At 48.7% G+C, this 11,911-nt stretch overlaps 2 protein-coding genes across 2 annotated transcripts; one reads left to right on the top strand and one right to left on the bottom strand.

Annotated features, from left to right (window-relative positions):
- Positions 1–5,268: 5,268 nt before the first annotated feature.
- On the top strand, positions 5,269–8,200 carry LOC119331016. Its single transcript, XM_037604177.1, has one exon. The coding sequence runs from the start codon at positions 5,735–5,737 to the stop codon at positions 6,917–6,919; it is 1,185 nt and encodes a 394-aa protein (XP_037460074.1). The 5' UTR covers positions 5,269–5,734; the 3' UTR covers positions 6,920–8,200.
- Positions 8,201–8,316: 116 nt separating this feature from the next.
- LOC119331015 (BTB/POZ domain-containing protein At5g41330-like) lies at positions 8,317–9,898 on the bottom strand. Its single transcript, XM_037604175.1, has one exon. It carries the CDS (start codon positions 9,874–9,876, stop codon positions 8,428–8,430), a length of 1,449 nt encoding a protein of 482 aa, XP_037460072.1. The 5' UTR covers positions 9,877–9,898; the 3' UTR covers positions 8,317–8,427.
- Between the last annotated feature and the right edge of the window lie 2,013 nt (positions 9,899–11,911).

Here is an 11,911-nt window from a genome sequence, read left to right as displayed (position 1 = left end):
ATCTATATATGAGTATATTGACTTAGGAGTCAAGTGAGAGCACTTGATCATAGGTCATACTCATCATTTAAGCTCAAGTGGGGTTACGACTTTTACATAAAGCATTGTTTCGTTCACATCTTTAGAGTTGCTTTAGCTCAAGTCTTAGAGTAAAGCTCCCCCTAGATGTGATATCCCCCCTAAGAGGGATGAACTAACCTTGGGTTTTGTCAATGATGACTTCATGTAGATATTGAAGATGTGGATGCTCAATGTTGATGTAGATCACTTGGAACTATCCATTTGAGTGAATTGCACTTTCAATACCTACATGGGTTAGTCCCACAAGGAACAAGCAAGGATATCCATAGACATAGAGTGATGCACACAAAAGATGATGTCCATGAAAACTTTTAGGTCACCTTGTCCCTTGTCTTACCAACAAGAGGGTTTGTGACTCCTTAAACTAGTGCAAGATGTGGAAGTTGATTGCACTTGTTCTTGCCAGAATGATAAGAGTGAAGTATGTTGGCGGAGTCATCCTCAAGAACTCTCTAGTTCTTCTTCTTTTGGATCCACATCATCTTGATGGGAATCCTTGGAGTTGTAGTCGTACTTGAGGAAGTGGAACTTGAAGTAGTCTTGGGAATCCACTTGACTAAGGTCTTTGGAGCTTCTTCAAATGCATCAATTTCCTCTTGAAGCTTGTCCTTGCCTTTTTGCTCGTAGTCTTGTGGTGGAAGATCATTTTGAGCTTGTGTTCCCTTGAAAGAAGCATACTTCTCTTGTTGAGGGACAAACTTTGTCTTGGGGTATTGATCTTCTTCCCACTCAACTTCATTGGCATTGAACTTTCGTTCAAAACCAACACCTTGATTCTTCCGGTGCATTCCTTGCTTGCGCACAATTTCCTCGAATTGCTTACTCCTAGCAAGGCTTTTGTACACTCCTTTCTCTATAATTCCCTTCAATAAGCTATTTTCTTGCTCAACTGTAATTTGGCTAAGAGAATCATTAGTGGAATCAAGAGAACTACTAGAAGCAACAATATTGGATTTAACATGATCATTGTTACTACTAGAGGAAGAATCTTTCTTGTTAGACTTGACTTGAGGCATGTAAGTGGATAAGAGTAAACGCTTGGCAATGTAAGAAGAACTTTTTTTGCGGAGATCATCATTGATTGCTTTTAAGAACTCATGCTCTTGTTCAAGATTGAGCTTTTCAAAGCGTAATTTCTCATGAGCTCTTAAAAGTTCTCGATGATTTTCGAAGATAGTGTCATGAGCTAACTTAAGAGTTTTTAGTTCTTTAGTTAGAGCCTCAATCTTCTCCTTATCATTGTCATTCGTTTTATCTTGATTAGCATGATTAATTTGTCTTTCATCATAGTATTCATCACTAGAGTTGTCAACAAGCAAATCATCACCTAACAAGTCACCTTAGGGCCTTTGGCCATGAAGCATCTTCCAATTCCCTCATTTGGTGAGTCAAATATGTCGTAGGAGTTGGTTGACACAAGTGCTAGACCGGCAACACCTTTATCTTGAGTATCTTCGGAGTCGGAGTGATAACTTCTCTCGAAGTGGCTGTCGGAGTCGGAGCCGGATACCCATTCACCAACATGAGCTTGATGTCTTCTGCTTGTGTAGCTCCTTGATGATTTTTCCTTCCTTTTCGAATCCTTGATTCTCCGTGAGTATCTTCGTTCATAACGATCATCTCTACTCCTTCTCTCTCTTGGTGATGATCCTTTGCTTCTTCTTTTTAGAGAATCTTCTCTTCTCTTGTAGGGAGCCATACACTCATTGGAATAGTGTCCGGGTCTTTCACAATTGTAACAGTCTCGCTCTCGACTAGAAGATCTTTTGTCATTGTAGGACTTGACTTGGAGCTTCTATCTTTGCTTCTACTCTTGTAGAACTTGTTGAAGTTCTTCACCATTAAGCTCAATTCTTCATTGAAGTCTTGTTTCTCACTCGATGATGTAGGGGTTTCACATGAGGCTTTATAGGCACCACTTGATTTGTTGTGAAGTTCCTCTTTATCCTTAAGTGACATCTCATGAGCAACAATTCTTCCAATCACCTCCGTTGTAATTGGGCATCATTTGGATCAATGTGCACACGGTATCATATTTTCCACCCAAGGCTCTTAGAATCTTCTTGATGATGAATTTGTCGGTCATCTCTTCACTTCCTAAGCCGGGAATCTCATTTGTGATGAGAGCAAGCCTAGAGTACATTTCGACGACACCTTCACCATCCTTCATCTTGAACTTATCAAGTTGGCTTTGAAGCACATCCAACTTGGATTCCTTGACAGAGTCGGTACCTTAGTGCATATCAATCAAAGTGTCCCAAATTTCCTTTGCATTCTCAAGGCGGCTGATTTTGTTGAATTCTTCGGGGCACAATCCGTTGAAGAGAATATCACAAGCTTGAGCATTGTATTGCAACATCTTCAACTCATCCGCGGTAGCTTCACGGTTCGGTTCTCTCCCATCAAAGAAGTCACCTTGCAAACCAACACACACAATAGCCCAAACGGCGGGGTTATGTCCAAGAATATGCATTTTCATTTTATGCTTTCAACTAGCAAAATTAGTACCATCAAAGTAAGGACTTCTACGGTGATAATTTCCCTCGCTAGACGTCATACTCTTCTAGGTTGTGAAACCAAGGCTATGACCACCAAAAGCTATGGAGATCAAGCAAATGAAGACCAAAGCTCTGATACCACTTGTAGGATCGAAAGTATGTCTAGAGAGGGATGATTAGACTACTTGACCAAATAAAAACTTAACCTTTTTCCAATTTTAGTTCTTGGCAGATTTTAGCTAATTTAGGACAGATCAAGCAATCATCACATAATTCAAGCAAGCATGCAAAGAGTATATAGGCAGCGGAAAGTAAAGCATGCAACTTGCGAGAATGTAAAGGGAAGGGTTTGGAGAATTCAAACGCTATTGGAGACACGGATGTTTTTCCCGTGGTTCGGATAGGTGATGCTATCCTACATCCACGTTGATGGAGACTTCAACCCACGAAGGGTAACGGTTGCGCGAGTCCACACAGGGCTCCACCCAAGGGTAACGGTTGCGCGAGTTCACACAGGGCTCCACCCACGAAGGGTCCACAAAGAAGCAACCACCCACAAAGGGTCCACGAAGAAGCAACCTTGTCTATCCCACCATGGCCATCGCCCACACAGGACTTGCCTCACTAGCGGTAGATCTTCACGAAGTAGGCGATCTCCTTGCCCTTACAAACTCCTTGGTTCAACTCCACAATCTTGTCGGAGGCTCCCAAGTGACACCTAGCCAATCTAGGAGACACCACTCTCCAAGAAGTAACAAATGGTGTGTAGGTAATGAACTCCTTGCTCTTGTGCTTCAAATGATAGTCTCCCCAACACTCAACTCTCTCTCATAGGATTTGAATTTGGTGGAAAAAGGGTTTTAGTGGAAAGCAACTTGGGAAGGCTAGAGATCAAGATTCATATGGTAGGAATGGAATGTCTTGGTCTCAACACATGAGTAGGTGGTTCTTTCTCAGAACATATGAGTTGGAATGGTGTGTGTGTTCTGATGGCTCTCTCACTGAATGAGAAGGTGGAGGGGTATATATATAGCCTCCACACAAAATCCAACCGTTACATAGTTTTCCAATCTCGGTGGGACCGAATCTATAAACTCGGTCGGACCGAAAATGTAAACCTAGTGACCGTTAGTGATTTTCGGTGGGACTGACATGCAACTCGGTAGGACCGATATGGTTAGGGTTTGGGCATAACGTAATCTCGGTGAGACCGATTACACAAACTCGATGAGACCGAATTTGGTAATTAGCTAACCAGAGAGTTGGTCAGGCAAACTCGGTGGGACCGATTTGCTCTTTCGGTGAGACCGAGTGGAACTCGGTGAGACCGAAAAGTTACAAAGGGGAAACACTGAGTTTACATTGCAATCTCGATGGGACCGATTCGCTCTTTCGGTGGGACCGAAAAGTTACGAAAGGGAAACAGAGAGTTTGCAACCCCATCTCGGTGAGACCGAGATCCCTATCGGTAGGACCGAATTGCTAGGGTTTGGCAGTGGCTAATGACAAGTGAAACTCGGTGGCGCCGGATAGGAAGAATCGGTAGGACCGAGTTTGGATTAGGGTTTAGGTCATATATGGATATGAGAAAGTAGTTGAGGGTTTTGGAGCATATCACTAAGCACATGAAGCAAGAGGCTCATTAAGCAACACCTCATCCCTCCTTAATAGTATTGGCTTTTCCTAAAGACTCAATGTGTTCTTGGATCACTAAAATATAAAATGAAGAGTCTTGAGCTTTTGAGCTTGAGCCAATCCTTTGTCCTTAGTATTTTGAGGGTTCCACTTTCACATCCATGCCATGCCAATCATTGAGCTTTCCTGAAATAATCATCTTGGAATAGTATTAGCTCAATGAGCTATATGTTGTTATGAATTACCAAAACCACCTAGGGATAGTTGCACTTTCAGCCCTACTTCCGCCGCCGTCACGCCGAGCAGCTCGAGGCCACCAACGGCGTCGAGCCCTTCGGCAGGCTCAACGTCGTCGGCCGGTGTCGGTGGTGGGGCGTGCCCGGGCGCACGTTGGAGGCCGTCCTCGAGTATATCGAGGGCGGCAACACGCCGCGCCTCGAGTACCCCGCTCCCCCGTCCTTCACACGCCGCCGGGAAAGCTCCTGGACCCCGAGGCGCATGGAGACCAGGGGGTCCTCCTCGTCCGACGTCCGCATCCGCCCCGTCAAGCCGGAGCCCCAGGGCGCGCCTGTCAGCGCGCGCACCCGCAGCTCCGGCGTCCGCATCGGCGACAACGCCTCCCCCACATACCTCTTCGTCCTCGTCGAGCCCAAGCCGAAGCCCGGCCTCCCCGTGGAGTACGAGGAGATAGCCCGGCGTGGCTTCTCCGACGAGGACACCCTGCGGTGGGCACGGGACGACTACCTCCGCGACGAGATGGTCCGGCAGCGCCGGGCCCTGAAGGAGATCGCCTCCCGTAAGCGTGGGCGCGAGGACAAGCACGGCGTCGTGGTCCTCAGCGACGACGATGACGACGCCCCTGGACCGTCCAACCCGCCGCGCCAACCGGGGGAGGGATGCAGCAGGGACGGTGGAGGCGTCGGCGGAGGCGTCGGCGGGGGCGACGACGACGACGACGACGGCAGTGACTACACGCGGTTCTACCGCCTCCTCGGCATGTAGAACCGCGTGGGCGGGCGGGGAGGGAGACGGCGGGTATAGCCCGCGGTAGTTTTTCCTTTTTTTATAAAGTATGTTTAAATTTGAACGAACTCGCCGATGTTTGCGTTAAATTTGAATCGTGTTTGCGCCGTATTTGACTTTTTTAAAATCCCGTGGGCGGCGCGACTGGGGGACATCACGCCCTCAGTGCGCGGTTTAGCGCCGGTGCGTCCTCAGGGGCGATTTTTTGCCCCTCCTGTGGGCCAACGGCTGGAGATGCCTTAAGGCACGAGAGGAAGCGGTGCCTGGGTCCATACCGAGACGCGTGGCGATCGTGGGAAGCGGCTGATTTGTTCCCAGAAATCAGTCGGGCAATTTAAAGAGATTTCCTTCGTATATAGCCTGGACTCCACAGAAAAGCTACCGGAAAAAAAAACGGGATCGATCGGATCCGGAACGAAGTAGTTGAGAGATCTTTCATAAATTGGAACGGACTCGTCCTAAGATCTCTGTGTAAAGAGGACGTGTATCCCACGACGATGGCCGCGTCGGGAGGCTCGTCCGGCGGGTGCACATGGCCGGACCTCCAGCCGGAGATGTTGGGCGTCGTGCTCTCGCGGCTGCCGTCGCACGGCGACCGCGTCCGCTTCGCCGCAGTCTGCCGCCCATGGCGCTCCAGCGCGCGGCTGCTGCGTCCGCTACCCCCGCTGCTCCCGTGGCTCGCCCTCTGCGACGGCACCTTCCTCAGCCTCCCCGACGGCGCCGTCCACCGCCTGCCCGTTGCGGACGACGGCGTCTCCATCCGGGCCTCCACCGGCAGCAGGCTCTTCCTCGTGCACGGCGACGACGAGTGCTCCCTGACGAACCCTTCCCCGGTAACGACGACCCCTGTCCCTGAGGCCGCCGGCTGGTTCCGAGAAAACCCGACCGTCCTGAAGGTGTTAATGTCCGATCACCTCGTCGCCGCCCTGGTGGAGTCCAAAGGCATCTACGGTTCCACGACCACGAAAATCATCATCTCTACCCGTGGGCAGCCATGGGACACCACGAGGTGCTCCACGACGGAGTGGGCGGCGCCTGAAGACAGCTTCGCCATAGATATTGCGCTCTTCAAAGGAAAGCTCTGCGTCCTCCTCGACACAGTCCTCCTCGACACAGGAGACGAGGACGAGGGATATGGACAGAGGCATGAGCTTCGTGTCCTGGACGACGGCCACGAGCAGACAACCATCCAGGGAACCCCAATCGCCGGGTTTGAGGACGACTTTGATCCTTACGAGACTGACGCGTACGGGCAGCGGCACTACCTCGTTGTCTCCGGCGATCGGCTGCTGATGGTGCAACGATGGATCAACCTGCCGCCAATATTTCCAATCGACTCGGGGATCGAGAAGCGGACTCGACTCTTCAAGGTCTTCCAAGCAACGGGCCTGAGCAGCGGCTGCGGACAATGGACCGAGGTCGATAGGTTGACAGGGTGCGCGCTCTTTGTCAGCGAAGGCTGCTCGGAGTCTCTCCCAGCCGGGGGTCAATCTAGCGGCGTCGGAGTTCGAGAAGACTGCATCTACTTCATGAACGGCGACACTTGTGAGAATCCCTTTCCAGACTCCGGCGTGTACAACATGAGAGACCAGACAGTGGCGCCGTTGCTGCCGGCAACGGTGGCGGTGCCCGCAGCCGGCTACGGTCCATGGTCTCCAACTTGGCTTTTCCCAGAGACTTGAGTTAAGCTAGGTGGGAGGTACTACCAGTTAAGATTTCCTTAGATGTTGTAATATGTATTGGTCACATTTTTATCTTATTCACAATACCCATTAGACACTTCTAAAGCATATGCTCGAGACTGAAGAGATAATCTTCTGTGTGGTATGGGGATATGGAATTGAATCCAAAACTAGAGTCTGCAGATCTGCACAGGCAGGGTGTAGAGCTTGTGCACAAGCAGACCCACAGAAGCAAGGTATGCCAAAACTCCTGTAAAGATATTGGGTATTGCAGTTTTAAGAAAAATATAAACTAGAAAGTTTTTTGCTTTAACTATAGCAACAAACAGTCTCCCCTACTACATGTGATATATCATCAGAAAAGGGTAAAAGGTTCAAAGCTATCAAATGATTTGATTGCGAAATAGTGAGGTAAATATATAGAAACCTAATGTACGGAACTCCAGATATTTATTGGTAGTTTAGGAGGTCAACTGAAAGATGTTAGTGGGTTTTACTTGTTGAGCTGTGTAATCAAATCCATTGAGTTCATATTTCGGATGTTTGCATAGCTGGTTAATTGCAATGTCCAATTTATGATGGATCATGATGAAATGTGATAGTTCAAGACAGAAGTCAGAACCAGTTGAAATTCCAGCATCTATCAGATCAGCCTCCATAATCAAATGCCATAAAAACAAACAATAATCATTGTCGAGTTTGAAATTCCTAATCTTATGCACTTCTATAATTCCTAACCATAAAACTTATCTTACACATGTTACTCAAACTGAATCCTTTAATGTGCACTCTGGTGAAGACGTGAGTTAAGCTAATAAGATTGAGTGCAGCTGTGCAGGTACAAAAACTGACTTTGTATGATTAGATTAAATAAATTGCCAGGATGATGTCATATTAGTTTGCAAACAAAATTTAGAAGCATATTAACTTGCAACTTTGCATCATATAAGGTGTGCTCATTACCAAACACTGTCCAGAGCAACAAGCAATTAACATAGACCATAACTTCTGATGAAAAACAGACTACTGCAAAAGCGTGTTGTAACACATTTGCATGTCATGCTGGAATGTGATTGAGATTCTAAAAGGTTTTCTCCTCAAACATGAGCTACTAGAAGATGTTAATCTAATGTCCAAAAAAGAGATTAATGATTAGATTAATTCACATGCTACTTTTGTGAATTTTTATTTACAGTGACCAAAAGGAATACCTCAGTTACACAAAAGAACCAAGGAATTCTGGTTAGCAATCAATTCTACTTGATTTTTGCTTACAGAAATGTGGTCTATGATTCTGTTGATCTTTTCTTTGGGTAATAAAAAACTTAGGCAGATTATAAAATTATAGTGTAGAATGTTCTTTGACCTAATAAAAAAGGAAAAACAAGGTGAACGTTCTCAAACCTTAATGCAACATCACAAAACAAATACCGAAACTACATTGATAGAGGTGAACAAGAGCAGAACCAAATTTGAGACTTCTTACATGTTTAGTCTTGTTCCTCTGCTCAGAGATTACCTGATATTGCCCCAGAAGCACTATCCCACACCTCAATAGACCGATGATCAACTCTAGCCAATGCCATCCTGCTGCCTCCGAAGGCCCAGCTCACGATCTTGGCCTTCTCCCCGCCGTCTGCAGTGACCATCGATGGCCCATTCCCTACCCAGTTCTTCTTCATCACCTTCTTCTCCCCAGCCTCTGATGTAATTTCCACCTGTGTCCACACCTCAACATATGCGTCCCGTGCCACAAACACCCAATTACGGTAGCACTCAATTCTACAGTTATTCCCATCCTTCCTGCGAGATGCTGTGGCAGCTCCGGCCCTTTGTCGGTCTCCGATGCACACCCAAGGATCAACACTGGTGCCATCACCACTAAGTCTCCTCAAGTCAGCCATGAAAACCTCACCTGAGGCAGCCCCCACCTTAAACAATGCCGACAGTGAGTCTGATGCAGCAACATCTGCAAAGCAATCCTCCTTCTCCCTCACCTCCCACACCGGCACCGTCGAGCTTGCCCGGACGTCCCACAGGCGTATGTCACCCACCATTCCAGCCGGCCCGGAGTGTGATCCGGCCGCAAGCAAGAGATTGTGCCCAGCAAGCCAACTGAGCTTGGTCGGTGGTATTGCTGCCTCGACGTCCGCACCGAACACCTCCTTCCTCCCGATTTCCAGCACAGGTGACAGAGAATTCAGATCGAACGCCACCACGGCGCTCGAATTCCGTCGCGCGGACTCGAAGCTGGCAAATAGCCACTGTGACGCCGTTTCTGAGGCCGCTGTGGCGGCCATAGACAGCACAGAAGAAGAAGGCGAGTCTGGCCAATATAGAGCCTCCGAAGCCGTGGCAGGGGCGTCGCCCGGGAACCGGCAGAGCTGGACGCCAGGAAAGTCGCGGGCGCCAGCGAGGGCGAGGGCGGGGGACACCGCGACGAGCGAGTCGATGGTGGGGAGCGGCGTCAGGACGCTGGTGCGGGAGGCGAGCACGGCGTCAAAGCTGGTGACGACCCCGCCGTGCGCGGCGACGAGGGAGGCCGCGTGCGGGGAGGGGGATATGGCCACGGCGGAGGGAGCGACGCGGCCGGTGAGGGGAAGGAGGGCGGTGGGGCGCAGAGAGAGGGGGGAGAAGGTGGACGCCGGGGAGAGGGAGGCGAGGAGGAGGCCGTCGAGTGAGAAGTGCCGAGCCTCGGCGAGGAGAGCGGCGGAGGGAGGAGGAGACGCGAGGCGGCCACTGCGGAGGAAGGAGAGGATGCCGGCGAACAGGCGAGGGTCGCGGTCGAGGAAGTGTGGCGCGCCGGCGGGTGAGGGGCCAAGGGAGGCGAGAGGGGAGGAAGCGCCTGCGCGGGAGAGGGTGGCTGCGGTGGTCTGGAAGAGCTCGCCGCCGACGTTGAGGGTGACGACGGAGGTGGACGCCATGGGTGGGGATGGGGAATTCTCGGTGGAAGCCATGGACGTTGACTAGAGTGACATGTTTTTCTCTAGGGGATCGAGCGATTATTTTGGTTGGGCCGAAACATGTAATGGGCCCGATAGTTGGCCGCCGAAAGAGTTCGGATTTCCCCGGGATTTTTCATACGTACATTTCCTTATATCATTAGTCACGAATTTAGAATCTCGAATGTTGAGGCTCACAATCTCCTTTTAAATCCTGGTGCTCGCATTATTTTTAGATTTATTTCAGGATTTCCGGCGATGCCCTTTTAGTGGGAGGAGACGTTCCCGTCGACGATGAGGCGCCTACGGTGACTTCGTAAATCGCAAGATGATATGCCGGGTCAGTCTCTCGAAGGTGCTCATGGGAATAGGATGTGCGTGTGTGCGTTCATAGGGATGAGTGTATGCGCGTGTATATGAGCGCTTGTGTTTGTACTGATGCTCAAAAGAAAATCTCCTCAAGCATAGTCTTGCATTAGAATTTGAACGTCATGTTTGTTTAGGCCAACCTAGTAACTTTCTCTTATTCTTGTAAACGTTGTGGACATAATAAAGCTTGCGAGTTTATCTAAAAAAACATTCCCTTGCCCTAAAAAAAGCAATGCAGAATTTTTTTTTCCCTTTGGTCTTTGGCATCTATACAATTTCCAATATACATTTTCCTGGTTTAGACTTCACTACGACCATCGATATATATATTATTATACCACTTGATTTTTTTTAGTTTTGTTGGTTACATGAGTTAGTAAATGTACAAGAAAAAAAGATAAAATTATTTTAATTAGAAAACTGATGACTTTAGTCAGTAGGAAATTTTCCTTCAAAATGACGGTTTGAATCAAAATGTACGCGAACTTAGCATAACTCAGATGATTAGCTTCCCTATGGTGGAACTAGCACACTCGGATTTAAGACTTAGACTCGACACGGGTACTTGCATTTCTTTTTTCAATTATTTTAGATTTTTTTGTGATGTTCAGTCAGTGACGACGTTATGGTGACTTCTTCAATCCCAAATTTTGCTTGCTCAATTTCTCGGAGGTGTCCTATAGCTATCTTCCCAATGACATCTCCCCTACACTGCTAGCAAAGGGTTAATTGCTGATAAAATGGAAAAAACGGAAGACACCCTACATCACTATCCCTCTTAATTTTCTTTGCAAAGCCCCCCACCCGCCCCACTCAATCACAACTCAGTGGATTGGGCCCTTTTGTGGTGCTTTCCTACAACTCTTTCTCATTATCATTCCTTGCGCTTGTCCTCTCATCTTGTTCTAAGAAAAGAACATGTCCTCTCAACACAAAAAACTTCACCATGTCACCTCTTGTGGTAAGCCATGTGTCGTACATGTGTGTCTTGCACTCATGATGCACTAGTTTTGGGTGTCGTCACATCGTGGCGCTTGGAGATCGCCTTTTATCTTCCCTTAAATTTTCTTCACAACTCCCTAGACAAGGATGAGGCACCACTATGCGCACCATTCAGGATCTCCGCCATGGTCAGCCGCCTCCACTACAAAGGCGGCACTTGAAGTTCATTTTACCACTTTTAACGTGTGTTTCAGAACAAGCGTTCAAAACTTCAAACATGTGATTTGTGAATCTATTTTGTCCTAAAAGTTGAAAAGTTCACTAGTTCTAGCTTGGAGGCTATGATCACTCGCCATTCCGGAGGGTTAGAGCATCTCTAGCCGCGCCCCCAACAAGCCCTCCCAGCTATTTTTTAGCGCCGACGCTGAAAAAACGGCTCAGTCGCATTCCCAGGAGCCAAATTTTCGTCGGTTAGGCCTATACTGGCGGCGGCGGACCCAGGCCGAAAACGGCGCGCTGAGGGGCGTCCGGGGGCGCCGGGAGAATCGTTTTGGGCGTGAAAAATGGCGGGCCCGCCGAGTCAGCGACCCCGCGCATCTTCGTCCTCATCGCCTCGATTTCCCGCGGGAAATCAATGCCAAGGCTGCCGCTGATCAGTCTTCCATTGATTCCTCATGGGCGGCGCAGTGCAGGGACGCGCCCTCTCCCGGCACGCGTACACATGTTTGCCGCCCCCTCC

Source organism: Triticum dicoccoides, chromosome 7A (assembly GCF_002162155.2).
Source record: "Triticum dicoccoides isolate Atlit2015 ecotype Zavitan chromosome 7A, WEW_v2.0, whole genome shotgun sequence".
NCBI lineage: Eukaryota > Viridiplantae > Streptophyta > Magnoliopsida > Poales > Poaceae > Triticum > Triticum dicoccoides.
Note: the sequence above shows the minus strand (reverse complement) of the source record. Positions and strands in the feature narration are given on the sequence as shown.